The 25,438-nt window shown below is 48.6% G+C and overlaps 1 protein-coding gene across 1 annotated transcript; it reads left to right on the forward strand.

Annotated features, from left to right (window-relative positions):
• The first annotated feature begins 10,994 nt into the window (after window positions 1-10,994).
• Window positions 10,995-24,082, forward strand: CAV3 (caveolin 3). Its single transcript, XM_037800893.1, has 2 exons — window positions 10,995-11,388; window positions 23,329-24,082. The coding sequence occupies exons 1-2, from the start codon at window positions 11,275-11,277 to the stop codon at window positions 23,668-23,670; spliced, it is 456 nt and encodes a 151-aa protein (XP_037656821.1). The 5' UTR covers window positions 10,995-11,274; the 3' UTR covers window positions 23,671-24,082.
• Window positions 24,083-25,438: the final 1,356 nt, after the last annotated feature.

Raw genomic sequence — 25,438 nt, forward strand, 5'->3', positions numbered from 1 at the left:
TTATCTCCATTCACTCATTCAACAAATATGTATTGAGCCCCTTCTGGGTCCTGGCATTGTTCTCCAAAAAGCTAAATTTAAAGGAACAATTTATTCCCAGTGCTTATTCTCCTCCTGTCAACCAATTTCTTCCAGAAGTCTCTGGAAGAGTCAACTTCTTCCTTTCAGTCTATGGAAGGGATTTAACAGTTAATTCCTCAGAACATATGGTCAGAAACCTTGGAAGTCCTGTCGGCTCAATTACTCCACAGTTAACCTGTCTTTATCAAAGGAAAGATTGCTTGTCCTGTTGCAAGCCCTTTAGACAGCTCCATCTGCTACATCCTTCCTCCCCTTTGCTTGTTCCATCCCTCTCTCAGTTTTCAAGCTTTCCCCACATCTCCACGGTCTCCTTGCCCCAGCTCCAAAGCCAGTTCCTCCTCAGCACGTCTCCAGAACAAACCACCTATTTCCTGCCCCCTTCTCATCTCCCTGCCACTCCTTCCTTCCCCCAACCTCCTTTGCCCCAAGAAACCAACGAACCAACCAAACCTCTATTTGCCTGGTCTAATAAATAGGGGTAAAATGAAGGTATGTCAAAATGACATCCTATTTCCCCTGATAAAATTAGTTTCTCCTGCACTGCCACACACACATTTAAACAGTGGACATTTACGCATAAATAAAAGCTTCACTTCACAATCCCATGCCAGCTTGATGACGTATTGAAATTAAATATTATGGTGGTGTCCTCATATATCTAAACCAAACAAAGATATCATATATATGAGTAAAATAAAGGCCAATAGCAATGACAAAAAAATATATTTCAATAATAATAATTTTATATTTACCAGTGAGGGATGCCAAGTCCATCAAATAAATACAACCAAACTAACTGATTTCCTTCCCTGCCTCAGTTTAATGTTTCTCCCGGGTCATCAAGGTCCCATTTTGTTCGACATTCTATTAAACTTCTACATGTCCTGTTATCTTTATTTCCTTTGAGCCAGGGTTCTATTTTTTGGCTAGAGTTTGCCAAGCTCGTGGGGGTTCGGGCATTTTATTTCATTTTGCATCCCTGGCAGCTAACTCAGCACATCTCATCCTTACCCTGGTCAGTTGCTCCATAACCCCCTGTACTAGTCAGGGTTCTCTAGGGAAAGAGAATTGACAAGAAATATCCATAAATATTATGAGCTTTTCATAAGAAATGTCTCACACAACTGTGGGAATGAGCAAGTCCAAATTCCTAGAGCAGGCTGCAAGCTGAGAACTCCAATGAAGGTTTTCAGTGAATTCCCCAGGAGGAGCTGGCTGGCTGAAGTAGAAATGGAAATTCTCTCTTCTGACCACCAAAATATTTCATCCAATCAGCTGAAGGCCTTCAGCTGATTGGATGAAATATTTCTCACTGTGGAAGGCAATCTCCTCAGCTGACTGTAGATGTAATCAGCCATAGATGCAATCAATTTACTGAGGACTTAAGTCCACAAAATGTCCTCACAGTAACAAGCCTGTGCTTGCTTGATCAGACAACTGGACACCTAAATCAGGCCAAGCTGACACATGAACTTAACCATCACAGTCCACCCCTTGTCAACTTAGTGACCATCCACATCTCCTTAAACCATACTTGATCTCTAAATAAAAACAGTAACAGTAATATTTTCAACTAACAATATTCAATTGTCCTGTGTATAACTGGAAATGCACTAACTCTCCCCAGAATAGAGTACAAGTCCTTGGGTAACATTCACTCTTAAACTTGATATCCTATAACTTAAGTACTATGACATGAAATTAATACAACTTCTATCATATGATAAAGGGATAAACTAGGGAAGAAAACAAAGATATTTGCTTTATGTACATACACAAACATAATCATAACAAATTAAGAAAGAAATATTCATAACCCTTGTAGTCTTCATTTCTGTAAATGGTCATGTGGTTGCAGCTCGTATCTATAACTACCTTCTTCCACTACCCATTCCATATGAAGTGTGGTGGTTTGAAGGTGTATGTACCCCAGAAAAACATGCTCTCAAATCTAATCCATTCCTATGGCTGTAAACCCATCGTAAGTACAATCTTTTGATGAGGCTACTTTAGTTAAGGGGTGACCACCTCATTCAGGATGTGTCTTAATCCTATTCCTGGAGTCCTTTATAAATGGAATGAACAACACACACACAGAGAGAAAGTCATGGAAGCATAAAGCTAAAAGCAACAAAACCCAGAAAAGAAAGGAGAGACCAGCAGACGCTTCCATGTGCCTTGCCATGCGGCAGAGGTGCCAAGCACCACCGGCAGCCGGTCTTCAGGAAGAAAGCATCACCTTGATGATGCCTTGATTTGGACATTTCCAGCCTTCACTATGAGAGAACAAATCCCCCCGCCCCCTTTTTTAACCCAACCCATTTCCTGGTTTTGCTTTAAGTAGCCTAGGAAACTAAACCACCTAAATCTCCATCTTCCTAATTTCCAATCTGTCTGATTCCTTCTCCTTGTTAGTATGTTATTTTGTGTCTCTTCTTGTCTGCATTCTGTAAAACTGTGCGCTGTTTCCTATAAAAGACCTACTACATATAAGCAATTTCCCAAGAATACTGGACTTTTCCTCCTCAGTAAGTCAGCTGCTCTTCTTATTTATAATAGCTGCTTGAGCCCCACTTCATTTTTATTTTAAACCTCAGTCCATGGTTGACATTAGGGTTTAGTGTTTGGGTTGTACAGTCCTATGGATTTTTTTAAAAACTTTATTCTAGTAACATATATACAACCTAAAGTTTCCCTGTTTAACCACATTGAAATATATAATTCAATGGTGTTAATTACATTCATAATGATGTGCTACCATCACCACCATCCATTACCAAAACTTTCACATTACCCCAAATAAATTCTGTTTAGCTCTACATCATTTTGATGCTAAACTCAGTTCCTTTCCTCAAAATCTAATAACAGGCACACTGTGACTTGGGAGGCTCTGGTGAAGTTTTGTGAGGGGTCAGGGGAGGAGCCACACCACACAGCTGACAGCACTCCACTCTCCAAGTCCCGACAATGAGCCCACTTCCTGGTCTCTGTCCCCTGGCCCTAACTGTCAGGTGATTCCACGGCCCTGATTCTCCCCCTCTAACTCCCAGAGCACTGGTTCTAAAACTGGGAGTCACTGGGAGAGAGCAGCTTAAAAAACAAACACCAATGCTCAGGTTCTTGCCTAGAGATTCTGATGTAATGGGTCTGGACTGGGGCCTGGCCACTGGGAGTCCGCAAAGCCTACGGGGACAATAGCCCCTGACAGTGCCCACTCAGCCTGTCCACTCCCAGGCAGGGCCAGGCAGCCCCATGCCAAGCTTGGGCACCCGCTCCTCTCAAAGTCATCAGGGCGCATGCACTCCAATTTATTCCAATGCCCGTCACTCCTTATTGTCTCCCACGCTGAGGCTGAGCATCCTCTGCTTTTAACATTATGTCTGCTCTGTTGGTTTTCCTATAGGGAATGTGTTTCTTGGCCCAATGTCTATCAAAAGGGGTGTGTCTCTTGTCCCTGTGTCTATCAAATGATCAATGACTGCCAAGGCCATGCATTCCTTCCACCTGGACTGCCTCATTCCCTTCCCTTCCCTGTCTGTCCCCTGTGGGAGTTTAGGCCTGTGACCCTGGCACCAACCTCATTTCACCCCATGTTATCATTCGTATTTTAAAGATGAGAAAGCTGAGGCACAGGGTCATACAACTCATGACTCGTAGACTCCCTCAGGACAATTTGACTCAAAAGACCAAGCTCTGAAGAGCTACAGGATTCTGCCTTCTCCAGGTTAGCTACCCTATAGGTCTATGCTATTCCTAGAGGGTTCCAGCTATTGAAAAGTTCCTCCCTACATGGAGCCCCAAATCAGCTTTCTCTGGAATGACCTCTAGTGCTCTGAGACTTCCCGCTGTGCTTCAATGACACATCCAATCCATCTGCCTCACAGTGACTGTGCTGGTCTGAAGCTGTGATGTTCCCCAGAAAAGGCCATATTCTTTTAATCCATTCCTGCGGGTGCAGATCTGTTATGGGTGGGACCCTTTGGTTAGGTTATTTCAATTGAGATGTGCCCCACCTCATTCAAGGCGGATCTTAATCCTTTTACTGGAGTCCCGTGATGAGAAGATAAAAGACAGAAAAAGCAGAGAAGCTCAAGGAGAGAAAAGCCCAGGAGAAGCTAAGAGAGGACCCACAGGAGCTGAGAGAGAGGAAGCCACTGAAGCCAGAAGCTGAGAGCAATGAAACCTGGGAGAGAAGGACCAGCAGACACCAGCCACATGCCATCTCATGTGACAGAGGAATCCCAGATGACCTTTCTTCAGAGAAGGTATCCTCTTGTAGATGCCTTAATTTGGACATTTTCAAGGCCTTAGTGTTGTAACTTTTTAGCTAATAAATCCCCATTGTTAAAAGCCAGTCCATTTGTGGTAGCACTCCAGCAGCTTTAGCAAACCGGAATAGTGACCCTTCAAAGATTTGAGGGGTGAGGTAATGACCTGTTTTAGTCAGGGTTCTCCAGAACTGACAGGGGTGTGTGTGTGTGTGTGTGTGTGTGTGTGTGTGTGTGTGTGTGTGTCCAGAACTGACAGGGGTGTGTGTGTGTGTGTGTGTGTGTGGTTTATTAAAGGGATTGGTTCATGCAACTATGGGGATTCGCAAATCCAAATTCCAGAGGGCAGGCTGTAAGACTCCAATGAAGGTGATGATGAAGTAGAGATAGGATTTCTTTCTGAATGCTGAAATTATCAGTTCTTCTTTTAGGGCCTTCAATTGGTTAGATGAGACTTCTCTTATTGCTGAAGGCAATCTCCTTTGCTGATAGATGTAAACAGCCGTAGATGCAATCAGCTGACTAATGATTTAAATCCATGATACAACCTCACACTAACAATCAAGCCATTGCTTGCTTGACCCAACAACTGGACACCATACCTGGCCAAACTGACACATGAATTCAACCAACAAACAACCTTCACCTTCTCTTTGCAAATACTCAAACTGGCCCTCACTGTACCCTAATAATATTCATCTGCAAATAACATTCATCTAAAAAGAGACGAAGGGAAAGAGAGTCTAAAGGCCAGATGCATTTTGTCTGACAAATATGTTCTGCTCAGCTAGGGGCCAGCAGTGGTTTTACTGTCTGCCAAGACTGTCCTGGCAGATGGGGCCCCCAAATTCCCATAGAGACAGATGCTGCAGGCTGGAAGGAAATCTAGGTGCTCACAAGCAAAGAGAAAACCCTGCAATGGGCGACCACAAAGCAAAGGGACCCCTGGAGATGAGAAGTGTGAGACTGGAGGGAACACTGGTTGGGCAGAGGGGAGGTGAGAGCCTAGGTCACAGCCCCTGATTTGGAGCAGAGGTTGAAGTGATGCACCCGGAAGATGGGGGAAGGGGCCACAAGCCAAGGAAGACAGAGGGCCTCTAGAAGCTGGACAAGGCGAGCAGATGGATTCTCTGCTAGAGCCTCTGGAAGGAATGCAGCCCCGCTGACACCATGATTTTAGGACTTCTAACTTCCAGATCTATCTCAGAGTAAATCTGCATTGTTTTAAGGCACAAGTTTGTGACAATCTGTTATAGCAGCTATAGGAAACTAATACATACAGATAGAAGTTTGGATCTTTTCACCATTACTCCTAAAAATTTCCCTGCTTTACAAACACTTCTGCCACTAACGGAAAGGAAGGAAGGGCAGGAAAAACAAGCAGTCCTCTGATTCCCTCTTTCTGCTCTCACCTAGATCACTGCAACAAGCCCAAGAAGCAAATGCCTCCTGTTCAGGGCCGGTGTCCATCCAACCGCTTGTAACCTCATCACACTCTGCAGGGACGCATAGGTGCTGGGCTGTACCTCTCCTCCCCTTCATCACGGTGGCATCTGTCCAGGCAGGAACCAGGCTGGCAGTTACTCTTTCTTCCCGTACTTAACGACTGCCTGTTATCTGTTGACATTCTGCATTTGCCACTGCTTTTCTTTGTCTGTCTCCCCTGCAGTACTCTGGAATCTGCCAGGTCTGGGTCCGACTCTTTGTTGCTGTCTCATGCTGACCTCAGCACCTGCCATGTGCCACTCACTCAGCTGATGTTTGTTGAAATCATGCATTTTTCATCTTAATTTCCCAGCCGCTGAGCCTAGCAAAAACACTAGCGCTAACCTGACATGTGTGTTGAATGAATAAATGGTCTTCAGGAAAGCTTCCCTCAACACAGAAGAGTCAAGCTCAATCCATCTTAAACACAAGGCATCGTTTGCAAAGTGGGCACCTTCCCTGAATTGCCAGGACCCTTGAGCAGCTCAGCCATAGTGCCGGCTGATTTAAGTTAGAGCCAATTCATCTTGAAGCAAAGACTGAGCACCTACGGGAAACTAAGTAGACAGAGACAGAGAGGAGCAGTGACTTCTCTGCCTTATCCTCCCCTCCTGAATTCAGCAGAATTGGTATTTCAGGCTGCAGCATGGGGTCACGTACAGTCCATCGGGTCTCTAGAACATCAGTGGGGTTCTGGATAGGCTGCCGTGTAGCTCAAAGAAAGATGCAAAAATCCAAGCCTCCAACCCCTTCCAAACGTCGGGGCTCTACAAATTAATGAAGGTGTGCTGCAAGCCAAAGCTTCTGCTGTTCTCAAAGATCAAGGCCTGCTTAGGGTCTGAGAGAGAAAAGCAAATGCTGTTTCCATCCACAGCCCCTTCCCTGGAGCCTTCTCTGTGTGCTTACTTAACGGGGCATTTTCACTTCTGTTCCTTGAGGCTGGAAAAGATTCCATCTCCTTTCTCTCACCTGGGAGGCAAAGTGGATTCCACCTGAATAACAGGGACCAGTTTCCCCTGTTTTGGCATCTGCTCTTGGAGGGGAACATGCCTGCTTGGGGTTCATGTACTCACTCTCATTCACTGATGGAAAAAGGAGGTAAGGATTCAAGGAATCCCAGTGAAGTGTCTCAGACTCAAGGTTGGAGAAGAAGGTATGAAAGCAAACCTGGAATGGCCCAAATGTGGAACAGACTGGCCACACGTGGCTGGAGAGCCACACCATGGTGACCCAGTATCAGCACTCCAACACAGGTTGGCTCCATAGGTATGATCTCGTTTCCCCAAACCCCTCCTGAAGTGTGGAGCCCAAACTGGGCTCCAAATATTGTCTGACCAGTGTAGAGGTGGATAGAACAGTCACTTCCATCATTCTGGATGGTATGTCTCCATTAATGCATCTTGAGATGATATCACCCTTTTTTGGAAACCATTCCCAAACTCTCCAAATTCTCTCATGACAGGAAGAGATGGTGTCCTTATCCTCATTATACAGATAGGTAAACAGAGGTTTGGAGCGGAGTGGCCTGCTCAAGAGCATAAAGTTAGTTTTCCTGGTTCATCTGTCTCTATATCCCAAGCTCTCCCTTCCACCAACCAAAACTCCTTGGTCCCTCAGTTTCATCTTCTGTAAAACGGAGAAGCTGGGCCTCTTCCAGCTCTGACATGCTGTAATCTGTCTTCTCAGTGCAGACCCTAAGAGCCTAAGTAGTGAAAAGAAAATAGAAGCCCTTTTCCCTAGACCTAAAACTCCAAGGAAAAGCAAAAATAAATAAGTAAGGAAGGAAGGAAGTTAGTTTCCTTTTTCTGCTACACATTCTAGCCTTATCTGTCTTGGAGACTTCTGCATAAGTGATAAATCTTGCTGGCTAACGGCATTCCTCAATTTGGCAGTTAATTGAGTCTTCAGCCTGTGGTGCTGCAACTTGCGTGGTGAGTCAGCCTGTGTAATGTTTCCCTCCCTGATTACTTCCCCTTTCCACATTACACAAATTTATGTCTTGCTGCACATCCATTTTCAAAGACTTTTTCTCTCTCTCCACTAGCAAGTCAAACAGTGACAACAAAAATGCCTTTAAAATGAGAATGCAGAGATCCCCACAATACCCTAGGCACAAATGGGCTTCAGAAAGTCATTCTCCCTCCTTTTTTGCGTTCTCCCGTCAGAAGCATCACCCCAGGGTTGACCTGAAAGTTTCATCTTTCAGTATGTTCTTTGTAATATATTCTCCGTTGGGTTATTGGTCTTCTCGTGCCCTGCTGACTTCTCGCTGTGTTTGAGGTGCAGTCAGTGCATGAGGAATGCAGACAGGTTTTAGCATCCACATTGGACAGGTGAGAAAACCGAGGTAGAGAATGACATGTGGCTGACCCAAGGTCACAGAGCGGATGAGCCATGGGCCCAGAAAAGACTTCAAGCCTAATGATTCCTGGGTCAAGTGTTCTTTCCACCTCATCATCTTTGGAAACAAGATTGTTATACTGAAATGAGAGGGCGGCTCTTTCTCTGCCTCAGGCATCTGGCCCTTTCCACTCTGCTTCTCTGATTCCAACCATCCTTCTAGCCCAGCTACAATGACGCCACCTCCAGGAAGCACTCCCTGACTGCCTTGGTCCACGGCACATTCCTCTTCCTCTGAAATCTGAAATCTGTATGAGCTGTCCTCCACCCTTGGCCCTCAGCACTGATCAGCAGCTAGAGGCAGCTACCCTTTCACCTGACAAATGAGATGCTTTTCATTCACCAAGGGTGATTCAGGACAGGGCTGGGCATTTAGCGAATTCTCAACACATGGGTAATTGCTATTACTATTATCACTGATCGTTCAGGCTACTCTGACCCCAAATTTAGTGACATAAAAACAACTATCATGCTCATGAACTCTATGAGTTAAAGATTCAGACAGGGCACTAGGAGAACAGCTTGTCTCTGTTCTGTGATGTCTGGGGCTTCAGCTGGAAGACTGAAGGCTAGGAGTGACTTCAAGTCAGGGACCTGGAATCATCCTAAACCTCATTTACTCACAGGCCTTTCAGCTGGTCTTGGCTGACAACTGGGAACCCCCTTTCCCTATTGCCTTTCCTCGTGGGCTAGCCTGGGCTCCCTCCCCACATGGAGGCTGAGTTCCAAGGGCAGCAATCCCAGAGGAGAGGGCCAGGAAGCTGTCTCCTTTTTATGGCATGGCCTTGAAAGTCACATAGCATCACCCTGCTGTACTGTTTGAGTCAGAGTTATCCAAACCCCTGCCCAGATTTAAGGGGAAGGAACCTAGAGCCGATCTCTTCATGGGAGAAGCATCAGCCCCCTTGTAAGACCTGAGATGTGGCCTTCTGTGCAAAATACAATCTTCCAGAATCATTCTCATTATTCTTGTCATTGCTTCCCTTTTAGGTTTTCTTCTCCATCTCTCACAATGATGCTTTCGTTGGTGGTCCTACCTTTTCACCAGCCTTATTTGACCTCTGCAGTGGACAAAGCTGAATCTCAGGCACAGAGCCTGAATATTCCACAAGAACTCAAACAGTGACATTCTTTGTTTGTCCCAATATCTTTGCAGGAGGAAGTACATATGGATTTGGAATAAGTGGGGGACTAGGCAGGGGAATGGAAATAAACTGAGTTAACTCCTAAGATTCTAAGTGGCAGAGTTTTCTAGTTGCCTACCATTTCTCCTTTATCCTTAGTGATGCTGAGATAATGTGCTCAGCCAACAGTTTACATTTCCCAGCCTCCTTTGCCAAGAGAAGTGGCTAAGAGATAGAAATAAAAGTTGAGGGTGGAATTTCTGGGGAAGATTTCCAATGGAGCTGATGCAGCTGGCAGAAGCCTTTTCTTGCCCCTGCTTCCACCTCTTTCTTCTTGTCTAGACTCATATGTGATGACTGGAGGAGGAGCAGCCATCTCATGCCTGTGAGCTAGCTTTGATATCACGGAGCCACCATAGTAGCTCTGAACTGCCAACCTCTGGACTTGGTATTATGCGTGAGAGAGCAAAAGGTCCCTATCTGGTTCTAGCCACTCTTACTCTCCATCCTTATTAGCAGCCAAGTGAAACTACTTATAAAGCCCTCATCTTTTCCCATTTTCTGATTAACTATCCTGCCTCCCACCTCACCCAGCTCCCATTCACCCTCCATGTGGACACTACTGATCTCTCTCATGCAAAAATCTGATGACTCTCTCTCTGCTACTTCAAAGCCTTCTGTGACTCCCCAGAACCTCTAGATAAAACCCACACTCTTTAGCATGACATTCAGGATCCCTCACACCCAGGCCTGAGCCATATCTTCTGCCTTGCCCCCAAGAATACACTGTGTGCTCTAGCCACTCCACACTTCTCAGAATTCCAGGTCACACCCTCCTTCTGGAACCTGTAATCCTCTGGCTGAAATGTTCAATGTGGTAAACCCTTGCTTTCCCTTGGAGCCCTAACTCTAAAGCCACTTCCTCTGGGAAGCCTTCCCTAATACCCTTAGAGTAAGTTGTACCTCTTATGTTCTAAGGCAAAGTTCTTTGTAAAATATCTGATTTGTAGCATCTAAGAAAACTGTACCCTACTGATGCATGTGGAGTCTGTGGGGTCTGTGGATACCTTGGAAGCTGTCTGTAGGGACAGGGTGAAGGACAGAGTCAACATGGACTTCACATCCCCTCCACGCCAGCATACCCTCCTGCAGGTTCACATATCAAGAGGGATCCCCTTTCCCTGCTCAAACTCACCATCCATCCACTCCCCCTCCAGGAGAAAACCTCCGAAATGGCAAAACCTCCGAAACATACCAGGCTATCAAACATCAGGGCCGGGCACTAACAAAATCCCCAAAGAATTCCTACCAGATAGCATTTTCCAGTGCCCAAAGATCTTCCACACACATGAACTCACTTCTGCTTATCCATAAAGACAGGCAGAGTCCTGAATGTTATTATCATGTCCCCATTTTATTTTATATGGGGGGGCACTGTGGCCCCCAGAGGTGACATACACCCGAGGTCACGCAGGCATCAAGAAGCAGAGTTGGAGACCCAAACCCACCTCCCCTACTGGGCAGCCTCTTCTCGCAGGAGTCTGAAGGCAGACAGCAGTGGGGCAAGTGCCAGGGGCCCCTCTCCAGAGGCGGGGCCGACCCCGGTGACACGCAGGGCGTGCCAGGCCGTTGGCTCTCGTGTGAGGGCTGGTGCCCAGTGGCAGCCCCCTTTAAGGAGCGTTGGGCCTTGCAGCAGCGCTCCAGTCTTAATTTTAGCTTGGAGGCCTGCCACGCGAGGCTTTGGTGAGAGGCAGGCCGGAGTTATGCGGGACAGCTGTCAGCCGGCACGCCGGGTGGGGCCTATTTAGCCAGCAGGGCTTCAAGCCTGGGGACACTGAGCTGGACTCTCTGCCCCAAGCTTTTCCAGAGCCCCGGCCAGCCACGAGGCTCCTCCGGCAGGTCCACCCAGCTCCGCGATGATGGCCGAAGAGCACAAGGACCTCGAAGCCCAGATCATCAAGGACATTCACTGCAAGGAGATCGACCTGGTGAACCGAGACCCCAAGAACATTAACGAGGACATAGTCAAGGTAGGCTCCAGTGGCGCCCTGGGCCCCCGCAGGCCAGCCCGGCCAGGCTGAGCAGGTGTCAGCTTTGCAGAACATTTGGATGCCAGGCACAGGTGGGGGTGGGGAATTCGGCTCTGGGCACAACCAGCTTCCCTAGAAAAGAGACCACATTGCTCTGTCTTCTTCTTCCCCTGCCCTACAAGAGGTTTGTGCAACCCCCAAAGTACCTTTAGCATAAACAGGAGTAAAAAAAATGGCCCACCCATGCACAAGTTAGGTGTGGCTGAGGGCAGGGGAGGCAAGTCACAAAGGAAACTGCCTCCCTCCTCCTGTGAAGCGCCTTCCACTCACTCCTGGCCCTCGTCTCGGAAGGAATAGGAAAGGGTGGCCAGGCTGGGCTAGTTCCCATGCCAGGGGGGATTTCTGCGGTCACCATAGTGGGCGCAGGGTTAATCCCCAGAGAGCAGCTTCCGGCAGGGCCTGTGGCCCCTGGCAGGACATGCCCTGCCCAGAGCACTGCCTGGCACCTGCCAAGGCATGGGGACCCTGCCCAGGCCTCACCCCAGGTTCCCCGGCCAGAAGCAGGCAGGGCCTTCTCAAAGGACACCCGAGGTCCTAAAGGGGAAGGCTCAGATTGGAGATGTCCAGCCTCCAAGGGGATACCTCTGGAAATCCAGCCTCTTCCCTGGCCTAAGTGACACCAGCAGCCGGCTGCTTCCAGGCCCACACCCCCAAGCAAACCTCCGTCCGGGAGTCACAGGCATCTTTCGAAAGCAGAATCTCTCTCGCGGGTCCCCTACCACCAGCATCAAAGCCCCTGGTGTGGCCTGGGGCTCCGGTTCCTATCAAATGTATCAGAATCCCAGACCAGGTCCATCCAATAGAAATATAACACAACCTGCACATGTAATTTTAAATCTAATAGCCACATTTAAAAAAAGAAAAAGTAACCAGTGAAATTAATTTTAATAGTATTTTTTTCTTAAACCAATATACCCAAAATAGTATCATTTGAACATGTTATCAATATAAAAACAATTACCAATTAACAATTGTACATTCTTTCTTCCTCTTCAAAATCACCCAGCCAGCAAGAGGCAAAGTGTGCGTTTTGCACTTATAGTACTCCTCAATTCAGACTCGAAGCTTTCATCAGAAATTCTTGTTCTGTATTTAGATTTCATAAAATTTACAGTTGAAAAGATTCTCATGCCCAAATTGTTCCAAACACATTTAACAGTTTCCCAATAACAGAACTGAGTGTCTGTTTCTTTACATTCTAATTAAAAGCAATAAACTTTAAAATTCCTGAGGCACTCTAGCCACACTGCAATGTTCCAGGCTCCCAGCCTCCATATGATTCAGTGTGATTCTCAGGCTTGTTCTAAACTATAGCCCCTCTATTCCCATCCTCCAGTGAGGCATCTCCCTTGCTGGGTAGAGTCTAAACTCCTCTTTGGGGCTTTTGAAACTCACCACTATCTGGCCCAACCTGCCGCTTCTGCCTCATCTGCAGCCCCTGATCTAGGAGTAATCCATACCAAGCAGAAAGCAGTTCCCTGCCTTGCCAGGAGTGCCCGCCGCCTCCCCTCCACGTGCTGAATACCCTCTCGGCCTTCAAGGCCCACGCAAATGTCACCTCCTCCTGGAAGCCTTCAGCAATTCCTCCAGGCAAGCAGCCGTTCCCCTCTCCATGTCCCCACTTCCCTCCGGGCATGCCTCCATCACAGCAGTGGGGAGGCAAGGCAATTACAGCCCAGTACGAAAAGTACTGTCCCAGAAAAATTAGGAAATGAATATTGCAATCTGTGTAAGTGTGAAATATTATTAGCCATGGTTTCAGCAATGTAGTCTAAAGGGAAGAGTTCTGGACTTGATTTTAACAGACCTGATTCAAATATGACCTGGTCAAATCCAGGCTGTTCTGCCTAAAAATGATGACACTGGACAAGTCGCCTAAGTTTTCCAAGCCTCCATTTTCCCCTGTAAAATGGGAATAATACAATTTACCTCCACAGGGTAAATGAGTCTCAGAGCAGCACCATGCAACTGAAATCTACGTGTGAATGAAACGAGAACATGTCTAGCACAGTTCCTGCCACACAGCTAGGGTGTGACACATTTAGCTGAACAGGGACCTCCAGGAGCCTGCAGTCTACAGGACTTGAGAACCAAGCCCTGGGCCCAGCTTTGACCCCCAGGTTATCCTTTAGGTGGTCCCTGGTGGGCTGCTGGGGGAGAGAGAAGAGGAACCCATGAGAGAACATGGCTTCCCAGGGAGGCCCACAACAAGTGACCCGGGCAGAAGGGGCTCTTGGGTCCTACTGGGCCAGGAGTGAGTGGCTCCAGGCTCCTGGCCCAGGTTTAGAGCCACAGCGGACAGATACAGCCTCCCCTCGCATCTGAGAGTCCTTCTCTCCAGAGACCTTGAGGCACAGGAAAACTTCACCCAAAGGCAAAACAAAACAACCTAATAATTTTCTTGAGACAGGACTGTTATTGATGTTTAAGGGACATGCCCTGTTCTGGGGAGTTATTTGGCTTTTTCTTTTCTGTGTTGTTTTGTTTTGTTTTGTTTTGTTTTTTAATGTAAGAGAAATGAACAAGTTTAGAACTTTAAATGAGGGTCATAAAACAAAGTCAAGTAAATAACACAAACAGGTTCAAGTAGACTTCAGGTTTCTTAAATGGTCAGTTAAAGAACAAAGAAAAGGAAGGAAGAATGTGACTAGAAATAGGGGAGAGGGCTGTCTGCAGCTGGGCAGCCTCTGATCACCTGGGCTTCTTCATTAACTGGGGAAGGAAAAAGATAAAGGGAGGGAGCAGGAAAAGAGAGCAAGGGAGTGAGCGAGACAGAGAAGGAGGGAAGGAGAAGCAAAGACAGGGGCTGTGAGGAAGGCTCAGAAGGTCCCTGGGTAGTATCTGTCAAGGAGTGGCTTCACAAGCGAGCTAGCATGAGGGACAGAGAAAGAACGCTGGACATTGGATAGGGCTACAGAGACCCAAGTTCTGGTCCCAGCCCAGATGTCAACTTGCTGTGTGATTCTGAGCAAATCCCTTTCCCTTTCTGGGCCCCAGTCTGTGGTGCAGAGGCTAAGAGGAGAAGGAGACCCAGTGCCTTCTGCCTCCATTTGCCAAAGTTTCACCCAGAAAAGGCAAGGATGAAGAGTAGGTGACAGACCCACCATATCCGTGGCTTTGCCCCCCAGCTAAAGGGAGGAGCTCCCATTTGGCTTTATAGGGTTATAACCTCCTCAAGCAAGGCCTGGCTCTACCCTGGAACCAGGCTGGAAAAATGACTGCTGAAGGGAGAGGGAGAGCAGTGTACAGGCCACTGATTTAAACTGCGGTCTCCAAGGCTCAGGGTGAGGCCTAGGGCAGAGCTGGAGCTCATGGGCAGAGAGCTGCGGAGCTGGGAGGAGCAACCCCCATTCCCATGGCCACTCCAATTGCAACATTAATTCCAAGCGCTACTGAGCACCTACTATGAGCCAGGCCCTGCGCTGTCTCAGAGGAGATGGAGCTGAACAGGATGGTCTCACTGTGCATAAGCCCCCATGCCAAGCTGGGGATGAAATGCAAATGCCTGCCAGAGGTCCCCAAGCTCTCCAGCTTGCCACTTCCCCTTCAGACCCAAGCTGTAAAGGCTCTAGCCCCTCTCCCATGCATGCCTGCAGGACCCCAGCCCCACCCCAAAACCTCCCGAGGGCTCAGGGCTGTCTCATCAACAGCCCCCTCTCTCCCTCACTCACACTTAGTCGCCTGGGCCCCCAAGCGGCAGTGCTGGAGCCTGGAGTGTCACACAAGCCCTTCAGCTTCTGGCTTCAACCCCTGTCTCCTCAGGAGCTCAGAGGAAGCTCTTCAAACAGGGCAGGGGACCGACACCAGCCCAGCCCCTTCCCCACATCCCACTAGTCCCCCGCCCCCCTCCAACCCACACGTGCCACGAACTCCCGCCCCCTCCACACACACACCAGCCTCTGCCCACCAGCTCCGGCTAATAAGCGACCACCCCTTCTACAAACTCTACTCCCAGGCTGGGCCCATCTAACACCCTGTTATACAAAGGTGAGGCTTACCTGGCATCTCCCTTGAGAAGAATTGGGCCCAACAGAGAAGCTGGGACTATTATAATGGTGGCATCCGGGAGACGCTGCTAAACGCTCTAAGTTAGGGCCCCACGAAGTGTCGCGGGAGGTTAAGGGAGGAAGAAATTACTTTCACCTGTGGAAATCAGGAACCGGCTTCCTGGAGGAGAGGTGGTATCCAAGGTGCATAAAAAGAGGAAAATGTTCAATGCAAAAGGGGGGAAGCAGGCTTTCGAAGAAGAGGAAACAAAATAAGCAAAGGCAGGGAGGCTTTTCGAAACGTCGAGAAGGATGTTGCGCCGAGGTGGCAAAAGCGAGGGCCACGTGTGGCCACGCCCCCTGTGTTGCGCGCACGGCAGACATTAATAATCAATCACAGCGCTTTTCCGGGAAGCTCCACACCATCAACTAGTCCGAGTTGGCACAATAGATGAAACCCCTTTGCTGTTCTGACTGCAGAATAATGAACTATCTTTTTGGACTAGGACAGAGCATCTGAAAGGGAATTTGTGGGAGAGAAGGCTGAATTGCAGAGGGTCATCCAATCCACCAACCATTCCACATGGGCAATTCCTTTTTGGAAATTCCTTCTGTCAGTTACCTCTCAGAGAGTCTCCTTTGGGCTAATTCACACTAAAGTATTTATGACTTACCAATGTTACGGGACACCTGGATGTCAAATAGTCTAATTTTCTCAAAATGCAGTCCTCTTTCTGGAGGACCTTGATAAGATGCAGATTCCTGGGCCCTACCACCCGAAATTCTTAAGCATGGCTGGTGAGAACTCCGGGTGACTGTTTTGCACTTTCAAGTTTGAGTGTCAGCAGATTAGTCCCCGTCGACCTAGAGAAGGGAAACCTGGGGTTTAGAGATAGTACTTGTTTTCCCTAAGGATATGCTGTTTCAGTTCCCTTTGCTGTATAACAAGTCACCCCAAAATTCAAAGGCTTCAATCCATAACGATTTTATTATCTCTCACAATTCTGCTGGTTGACCGGGCTCAGAGAGACAGTTCTGCTAGTCTCCTTGGGGGCTTCAGGGCAGCTGCAGTAAGATAGCAGCTGGAGCTGCAATCAGATGACACTCCAGTGAGCTGGAACATTCAGGATGGTGCTCTGGCAAGCATTGATAAAAGTCCATGCTCAGCTGGGACACTGGACGGTTGGTCCTCTATCTCCATGTGGTTTCAGAGCCTCTCCCTATGTGTGGCCTCTCCACGGATCTACAGAGCAGGGCAGCCAGACTTCTAACATGGGGGTTCGGGACCCCCAAAGGCACAAGAGCAGAAGCACTCTTAAGGCTTAGTTCTAGAACTGGCATGGCACCACGCCTACCCATTCTGGTGGTTAAAGTGAGTCACAGGGCAAGCCCAGACTCACTACGGGATGACCCACACAGGGTCATTCACATTGAGAGGCATGACTTATTGGGGTTCATCTTTGGAAATGAGCCTAACCACCTGCTGAAAGTCAGTGCACAGCCAAACCTAGACCTCAATCCACTCCACCCTGCATCAAGTTTCCTGATGGCAGACTGAGAGAGCAGAGAGAGGATAGGAAAGTAAAAACAAGAGGGCAAGGCCCAAGGATCCCTGAGTTGTTCACGGGGCTTCCTCTGGCGGTTCCTTTCTCTCTTCCTGCCACCCTCATGATATCTTGGTCTCTTTCTGGCTCCTTGATGTGACCCTGAGTCCCTTTAAGCCCCAACTCTGGTGCCCCAGGACCCCCTCTAGGATGCTACGGACCTCAAGCCCCAGATGCTCCCTCCTCATCTCCTGACTCCTGAAAACTGGCCTGTTCTATGCTCTGGAGCTCAGCTCCTGCTGAATTACCTGCAGAGGGAATCTAAACTCAGGCTTTGATGTCAGGGACGCTGGGCTTCCACTCCTGCTTGTCCCTCACATGCCGTGTGAGATGACAGATTAAGATTCACAGCTGGAAACTGACACCTACAAGGGCCAATCCATTGTAGTTGTTACTCTCATTATCCCAGAGGGTACAGAATTCTATTATTATTACTATCAATTATAATGAAAGAACCAAAGCTTTTTGCCATCTTTCAGCTTTCTTTACAGCTAGCACCTCATTGTAGCTCCCTATTTTATGGGCCAGCTTTCTCCAATTATCAGTGTGAAAAACCAGTTTTATTATTGATATTCCAATCTGTTATATGCCAATACTTTTGTAAACTACAATTAAAATTACTAGAAAAATTAAATGAAAAACAGGCATATACAACAGAGCTCCCATTTTCTTTATTAGATTCAAGATGTAAAATTACTCTGTCAAAATTCTATAGACATTTCTAAATGCTTACTCTCACTTTCTGTACTTAAGTCATTGGAGATGGGCATTGGCCTGCACACCACACTTTAAGTAGCAAAGTTGTAGGTGGGGAAACTGAGACCCAGTAAGCTAAGCCATATGTTCAGGTCTTCTGACTCTGAAGCTAACTCCATTTCACTAGGATCTTGGCCCAGCTCTCTCCATGGAGAGTTGAGAACACAGAGGCTCAGAGAGGGAAAGTGCATTGCCCAAAGTCACACAGTGACTCGGTGGCCAAGTGGATACTGGAATCAGATTTATCCCCTGCCCAGAGCTACTTCACCCACGCACAGATACCCTCTCTGAACTGGCCAGTGCCTCTAACTGCCTCAGCCCGCAGGCCTGAGTCATGCAGGAATCTGGGGGAGGTATTTTTGACTGGGGGTAGCTGCCTGCTTCCCAAGCATCCTCAGGCAACGCCTGGCCCTGCTGCCCTGCACCTTCCCAGCCCTCCTGGGGGCTGCGCTGGCTGGTTCCGATTAATCAACTGGCTCTCTTGCTGTTCCAAAAATAAACAGGCCAGAAAAGGGGACACAAACTAAATGAGCAGCCATCATTCTCCCCCTCCCAGCCACTGGCCCCTCCCTCCGGTTGCACGTGGAGCCCCAAGGCTCAGCCAATGGGTTCCGTCCCAACCACCACCCTCCAAGAAAAAGCCATCTCTCCTCCACTTCTGGAAACTAATTAAGGAATGAAGTCACTGTGTGCTTCTGATAAGCTGGCACGACTGCCTAGAGCTGCCTGAGCCGGGCCTTATAAATATCTCCCCAAACTCTGGGACCAAAGCTCTCTCAACTCTCAACTTCGAGTTAGGGCAACAGCTGCCTCCCAGCCCAGCCCAGCCCATCCCTCTGATAAGTACAAGAAGCTCTGACCCACAGAGAGTGGAGCAGTCACACCCTGTACAGCACCAGAAAGAAGTCTAGTGTCAACATCAATGGCTTCTCTGGAAAAATGATAATTAAAGACATGGCAGAGAAATCCTTGGAGTGGGGTTATTGCCATAAGTAGAAAATGAGGAACAGGAGCACTCCATCCATCATATTGGCTCAGAGTGAGACACACACACACACATTTATGAATATTTGAGCTGGAGAATTAATCTACTCATCATCTGGGGGGTAAACAGATTTTCTGAGATATCTTTTCATAGGAAACTCAGAGCATTTGAGCAAGTAATAACCATCATTGAACACCTACCAAGTGCCAAATATTGCGCTAAGCATTGGCCAAAAAGTGGTGAAAATCGTGCCTAGCACAAAGTGGGTGCTCAATAAACATTTACTTGGATGGATGAATGGAAGGATGGGTGGATGGCAGTTTGGATGGATGGGAAGATGGATGGATGTGTGGATGGATGGAAATATGGGTGGATGGATGAATGGAGGCCTGAAAGGGAGAACAGATTGGCAGATGGATGTTTGGATGGATGATGGTTGGGTGGATGGACAGATGAGCGGATAGGTGGGTAGGTGGGTGCATGCATAGATGAATAGAAGGAAAATTCTCTCTATTCCTCCCAAAGTTGTGAGATATAGCAGGTTGGTACTACTAACCCCATTTTACATAAGGGGAGACGAAGCTCAGAGAGGTTAAATGATCTTCCAAAGTCATTCATCTGGTTGGCAACTGCACAGTATGCAAACCCACCTTTGGGACTCGAGCTTCCTCTCTGAATAAACCACCGTAATCACCACCAACAGCAGCTAACAGTTATTAATTGGATACTCTGTGCCATAATGTCCTCATTACTTTGCCTGTCCTAACTTATTTTAAATAAGATGAATTTTAAGATAATAAGACATAGAAGAGTTAAATAACTTGCTTACAGCACACAGCCCCTAAGTAGCAGAGCTACGATTCAAACTTAAATAGCTCTTTTCCATTATACTGCCTCTTAGTGGTCAGGCACAAATGATAAAAAAAAAAAAAAAAAAACGGGTTGCATGAAGGAATATGCTGGAACGAATGAACAAAGCAGGCTGAGCTGCGGAGGGCCCTGGGAAATTGCTGGAGGTTGAAGCTGGCCGGGTGGCAAGGGAGAAGGGCGGCCATGGCCATCCTCCCTGACAGTGCACAGCCAGCACCTCCCAAGGCCCCACTCCGGCAGGGGCAACGTGACGAGCCCCGGAATCAAGGACCCCTGGATTCACTATGGGCTCTGCCACCGTCTTGGGTTCCTAGGGCTGCCATAACAAAGTCCCCCAAACAAGGCAGTTTAAAACAACAGATATTCAGTGTCTCACAGTTTGGGGGGTCAGAAGTCCCAAATCAGGGTGTGGCCAGGGCCGAGCTCCCTCCAAGGAGTGTAGGGATAATCTGTCCTCACCTCTTCCTGGCTTCTAGGGGACTGCCAGCAGTCCTCGGCCTTCCCTGCCCCACCATCAGGTGTGCCCTTTTCTCGTGTCTGTCCGTATCTCCTCTCCTCTTCTTATAACACATTGGGTAAAGGGCCCCCCTACTCCAAGGGCACCCACCTGCAGGGTGAGGGGGCAGGGCTGGGTCACTGGTGAGTGGCAAGGCACCTTCCCCAGGAATAGCCCCAAGAGAAGCAGGAAGGGCGCCAGGTGCTGGGCAGGCCACAGGTGGGAAGGGAGGGGAAGGATGGGGACTGGGAAACAATCTTCCGCCCAAGTACCTCCCTCCGCTGACAAAGTCCCTAAGGCTGCAGCCTCTGTGTTGGGAGGCATCAGGCAGGAACTGGGGCCTCAGCCACAATGGGCTGGGGGCAGGCTGCAGAGATCAGAACACCTCACTCCAGCAGGATCCAAGCCCTGGGAGAATGACCAAAACCTGAATAATCATGGCAGGTGGACCCAAGTCACAGATAGAATGCTCCCAGGGGCCTTACTCCCCAGCCTCTGCGATTTGGAACTCCCCCAACAGCAAGCAACTCAGGAATATTGCCCAGTATGAACCTAATGTGGAAGATGCCAGCCCTTTCATCCACCCTCCAAAGCTCCATTTCCAAATGTCCAGCACACCACTTATCCACCTGTGCCTCCAAACTCAAGAGACCTCCAAATACCCAGCCAGCCACCACCTCCTGGAAGCCCTCCAAGAAGGAGGGATGTTCTTCCAAGGGGCCAAGGCCCATATTCTTACTCCGGGAAGCCTCTACTGACTCCCTGAATCAGCTCCTCCCTGTGGCCTGTAGCCTGGAAGCTCAGCTTCCTATGAACATACCACCCTGGGGTGAGTGTCCTCAACTGTCCCCAGCCGCCAAACGCAGGGGGACCCAGGCATCTGAGGCATGACACACAATAGGACTATATTCACTCCCTCCCCCAGAAACGGCATATTGCAAAGTAATAGCAGTTTTAGTATCAGAGAAATGCAAATTAGGAATGCTTTTGTTTTCTTTCTGCTCTTAGTTTTCTGCCAGGTGGTGATGTTATTTTCTAATGAAAGGTAATTTTAATTAAAATTAGACCCATAGAAGAGAGGCTCTTCTCCCCTAAAACAAGCAGGGAAGGGACCCGCCTGGAAGACAAAAGCCTGAGCTCTGACCCTATGGGGTCCTGTGGCCTTGAGCAGTCAGTCCGTGCATTTGTTCAATCTACTGTTATTAAAATGGCCCAGGAACACTGCGAGCAAGAAAGCACCTCAGAAAGGTTTAGGGCACAGAAGCTGGCAATTTCCCACACACCAGGCCCTGCCTGACAATCGCCCATGTAGATCAGTAATTAAGCCTGTAATTCCTTCAGGGCTTTTCAATTCTCAGGTGGCTTTCACGGCCCCCGGGAGGCCCAAGCACCGCTGGATGTCCCCATTTTACAGACAAGGCAGCTAAGGCTTAGTGACAAAAGATGTCATGCTGAGAAGGGATCTGTGAGGTGCCTAAGGCAGAGCAGGGACTCCGGGAAGGTAAGGGAGGGGTGTTGGAGATCGAATCACACCCCTACAAAGACACATTCAAGTCCCAACCCCTGGTTCTGAGAGCTGAACCATCTGTAAATATGGTTTGAAGATGTTATTAGTTAAGGTGAGGCCCAAACTGAATCCAGTATGGCTTGAGTCCTTGTAAGCAGAGGAAATCTGGACACCATAGGAGGGGGAGAAGGAGACAGAAGGGGACAGACGGCCATGTGACAGAGGCCAAGATGGGTTGTCGATGGCTGGTGAGTCAAGGCCAGAACACTGCAGACCTCAGAGAAAGCAAGGCCTGCCAACACCTAGGTTTTGGACTTCCACCTCCAAAACCGTGAGACAATAAATTCCTGCTGCACCAACTAGTCCGTGGGACTTTGTTACAGAAATCCTGTCAAACGAGTGGCTTGGCTCAAAGTCATCTTTCTTTTCTTCAGTCCACTGAAAATTTTTCCACTTCCCAAATGAGACCCCCATTCACCCCATCAGTCACTGAGCCCCAGTGTCACTGCCAGCATTGGAGGTGGGACGAGGAGGGCACAGGGAAGAGGAAAGCCTGAGATCTCTGCAGGAGTAGGGCGAGGAAAACAATCCCTGCCTCTTCCAGCCCACACGACCACACGCACAGAGAGGAGACATCTTCACTGGTCAGAGAGGCTGTCCTGGGAGTGGTGTGATCCTCAGCATGCTGCATCCAGGATCCTAAAATCTCTCAGTTCTGTTGACTAATCTCTAACTCCCTGCCATCCCCCAAACCAGGCCATTGCCATCTCCTTCCTGACCTCCCTCCATGCTCATGCCCACCCCTCCCGACTCCCAGAATGAGCTACACAAAACTCACATCCAACCGTGTCAGTCAAACACTGCTCACTGCATTACTGCCCCACCTGGTTTCTGCAGCCTCCCTCCAGCCATCTCTAGCTTGCACTCAGCCTTCCAGAACCATCTGCAACTCACCCAGGACACACACTGTCTGTCCCACTAGGTCCTAACAGCTATTGTTCCTTCAGCCCCAAACACTCTTTTCCAGCCCATAGCCTTTCCTCCATCTGGCTACCTCCAGGAATCAGCTTAGCTAGCTGGATCTTCCTCCGGGAAGCCTTCCGTAACCCCCGTCTGGGTTAAAAACCCCACTTGTGTGTACACTCTGCTCCTCTCTTAAGTGAGCTTGTAGCACACTGGGGTAGCAGCCTGCTCTACACCATACGCTCTGTGAGGACAGGAAACTTGGCTTGTTCACCACCGTACCCACAGGCACTCAGTCAGTCTTGGTAGTATGAATATGACTACCCAACTCCCTTAGGATCATAAAAGAATAGACTCTGAGAGCTGTAGTTCTAACGCTGTTTCTTACTGTGGGATGTAAGCAAGTCACACAGCTTCTTGAGGTCTGTTTATCCATAAAATGGCTTGGTGGTACGTTGGACGAGCTCTTTGCTGCGTTCCTCAGTGTGGTCCGTGGGCAAGCAGCATCCCCGGGAACTTGCTAGAAATGAAGAATATCCAACCCCACCTCAGACCCACTGAGGCAGAATCTCTGGGCACGGGGTCCAGCCCCCTGCCTTGAGATGAGACTCCCAAAGGATTCTGACATATGCACCCCAAAGTTTGAAGGCGGCTCTAGAGCACAGAGGTCAGTGGGTGCTGTGACTTAAGGAGACCCCTTCCCGCCCCTGCAGGTGGATTTCGAAGACGTGATCGCGGAGCCCGTGGGCACCTACAGCTTCGACGGCGTCTGGAAGGTGAGCTACACCACCTTCACCGTCTCCAAGTACTGGTGCTACCGCCTGCTGTCCACACTGCTGGGCGTGCCGCTGGCCCTGCTCTGGGGCTTCCTGTTCGCCTGCATCTCCTTCTGCCACATCTGGGCGGTGGTGCCCTGCATTAAGAGCTACCTGATCGAGATCCAGTGCATCAGCCACATCTACTCCCTTTGCATCCGCACCTTCTGCAACCCGCTCTTTGCTGCCCTGGGCCAGATATGCAGCAGCATCAAAGTGCTACTGAGGAAGGAATCCTAAGGCCAGGAGGGGTGATGGGCCGCAGAGGGGCAGGGGCAGTCGGGCCACGCTGGCCCCACGGCACCACTCCAAGGGGGCTGCCGGCGAAAGCCCTTTCTCTTTGGGGGTGGCTCAAGTTTCCCCCAAGATGGGAGCCCATGATTTAGGGAAGCCAGAAAGAAAAGAAAGCCCAGCCACCCAGAAGCACATGGCCCTTCGCTCTGCCCCAGCCCTACCCCGATGCCACCCACCACCGGGGGTGAGGGAAGATCCTTTGCTAATTGGGCAGCTACTGCAAGTCTTTGCGTTCACTGTACTGTAACAGCATAAAACCAGCACTCAGTTCCCACCCGGGGTCACCCTGTCCACACACGCCCAGGAAAGCACCCAGTGACTGCTGGCGTTTGGAGGGTGGCTCCAATAAAGGGTTTTGACTGCATTGGGGAATGCTGTGTTGTGTTTGTGTCCATAAGGTTAGTAAGTGTCCAGATCGGCTCCAAAAATATATTCCGATGCCCGGGAAAAATTGGTTGGCCCTTCTTGTGGCCAAATCTGAACACCAGAACAGTTTGGTTTTTCTTGGAGTTCTTCTCATTTGCTGAGCTTCTCCCCTGCCCCCACCCACCTCCAATGTTCTTTGGGAAAGTGTTTCCTACTGATTTCTGTTGCTCCTGAGTCAGGCCAGTGCAAACCAGTGAAGGAAACTTGCCCTTGGGCCACCAGGGGCTACAGAGCATCACTGGGTACCACTGAGGGCCAGGGCTGGGGTTCAAACACCTCTCTGGACCCCCAAGCCCCTGGCATGGCCACCTGCACATGCACATCTCAGCCCTAAGATACGTGATGAGGGCATAAGGTCCAACCTGTGCACATCTGGACTCACCATGGAAGCAAAAAGCAATAGAAAGGACGTGATTCACCCCACCCCCCAAAAAACACTAGCAATCTTATGGTCGTTATGGCTGCTTTTTTCCAAAGTGTGCTATCTTAAACTTAATCCTCAAAAAAAAAAAAAAAGTATATGGGGATGGGGGCGCCTGTGGTCAAATATTTTTTGAAAATGCCACATACAGTTCTCGGAGATTCTCAACAGCTAAAAGAACGTTAAAGACTCTGATAAGTCCTGCAGTAAAGAAACCTGTTTATATCAGTAGCCCCCGATCCTATTTGACTATCTGATGTTTGTTTTTTCCATACAATATGCATTAGAGCCTCACAGAATTAAGGTTCCACAGAACATGCTTCATAAAAAGCGCTTTCCAGGACATAGGCCGCCTCAGTTCTAGTCTTGCCTCTCTCCTAGCTTCAGGACCCGGCCTCTATTTTATCATCCCTAAAATGATCTCTAATATCCATTTCACAATTCACCTCTAAAATTTCATCCATTTTCTATTTTTTTTCCAACATCTTATGAAATCATCAAACACAGAGGAAAGTTAAAAGGATTTGCAGTGAATGCCTACATACCCAACCAGATGCCACAATTAACATTTTACTACTGTTTTATCCCATCTCCACCCATCTATCCATCCCTGTATCCAGGCAACAATCCCACATTTTTATGCGTTTTAACGTAAGCTGCAGATGTCGGTACATGTTACCCCTAAACACTTCGTTACTCATCCCTTGTCTTTGCAGATGAGAAAATCAGTCCAGAGAGGTCAGCAGACTTGCAAAAAGGCACAAAGCCAGACAGGGCAGAGCTGAGCGCTTTGCTCTACCGGGGGTCTTCCATGTCATCACGTGGACCCAGTAAGTGCAGACCCCTCCTGCTGAAAACAATGGAGGC

Source organism: Choloepus didactylus, chromosome 1, assembly GCF_015220235.1.
Source record: "Choloepus didactylus isolate mChoDid1 chromosome 1, mChoDid1.pri, whole genome shotgun sequence".
NCBI lineage: Eukaryota > Metazoa > Chordata > Mammalia > Pilosa > Megalonychidae > Choloepus > Choloepus didactylus.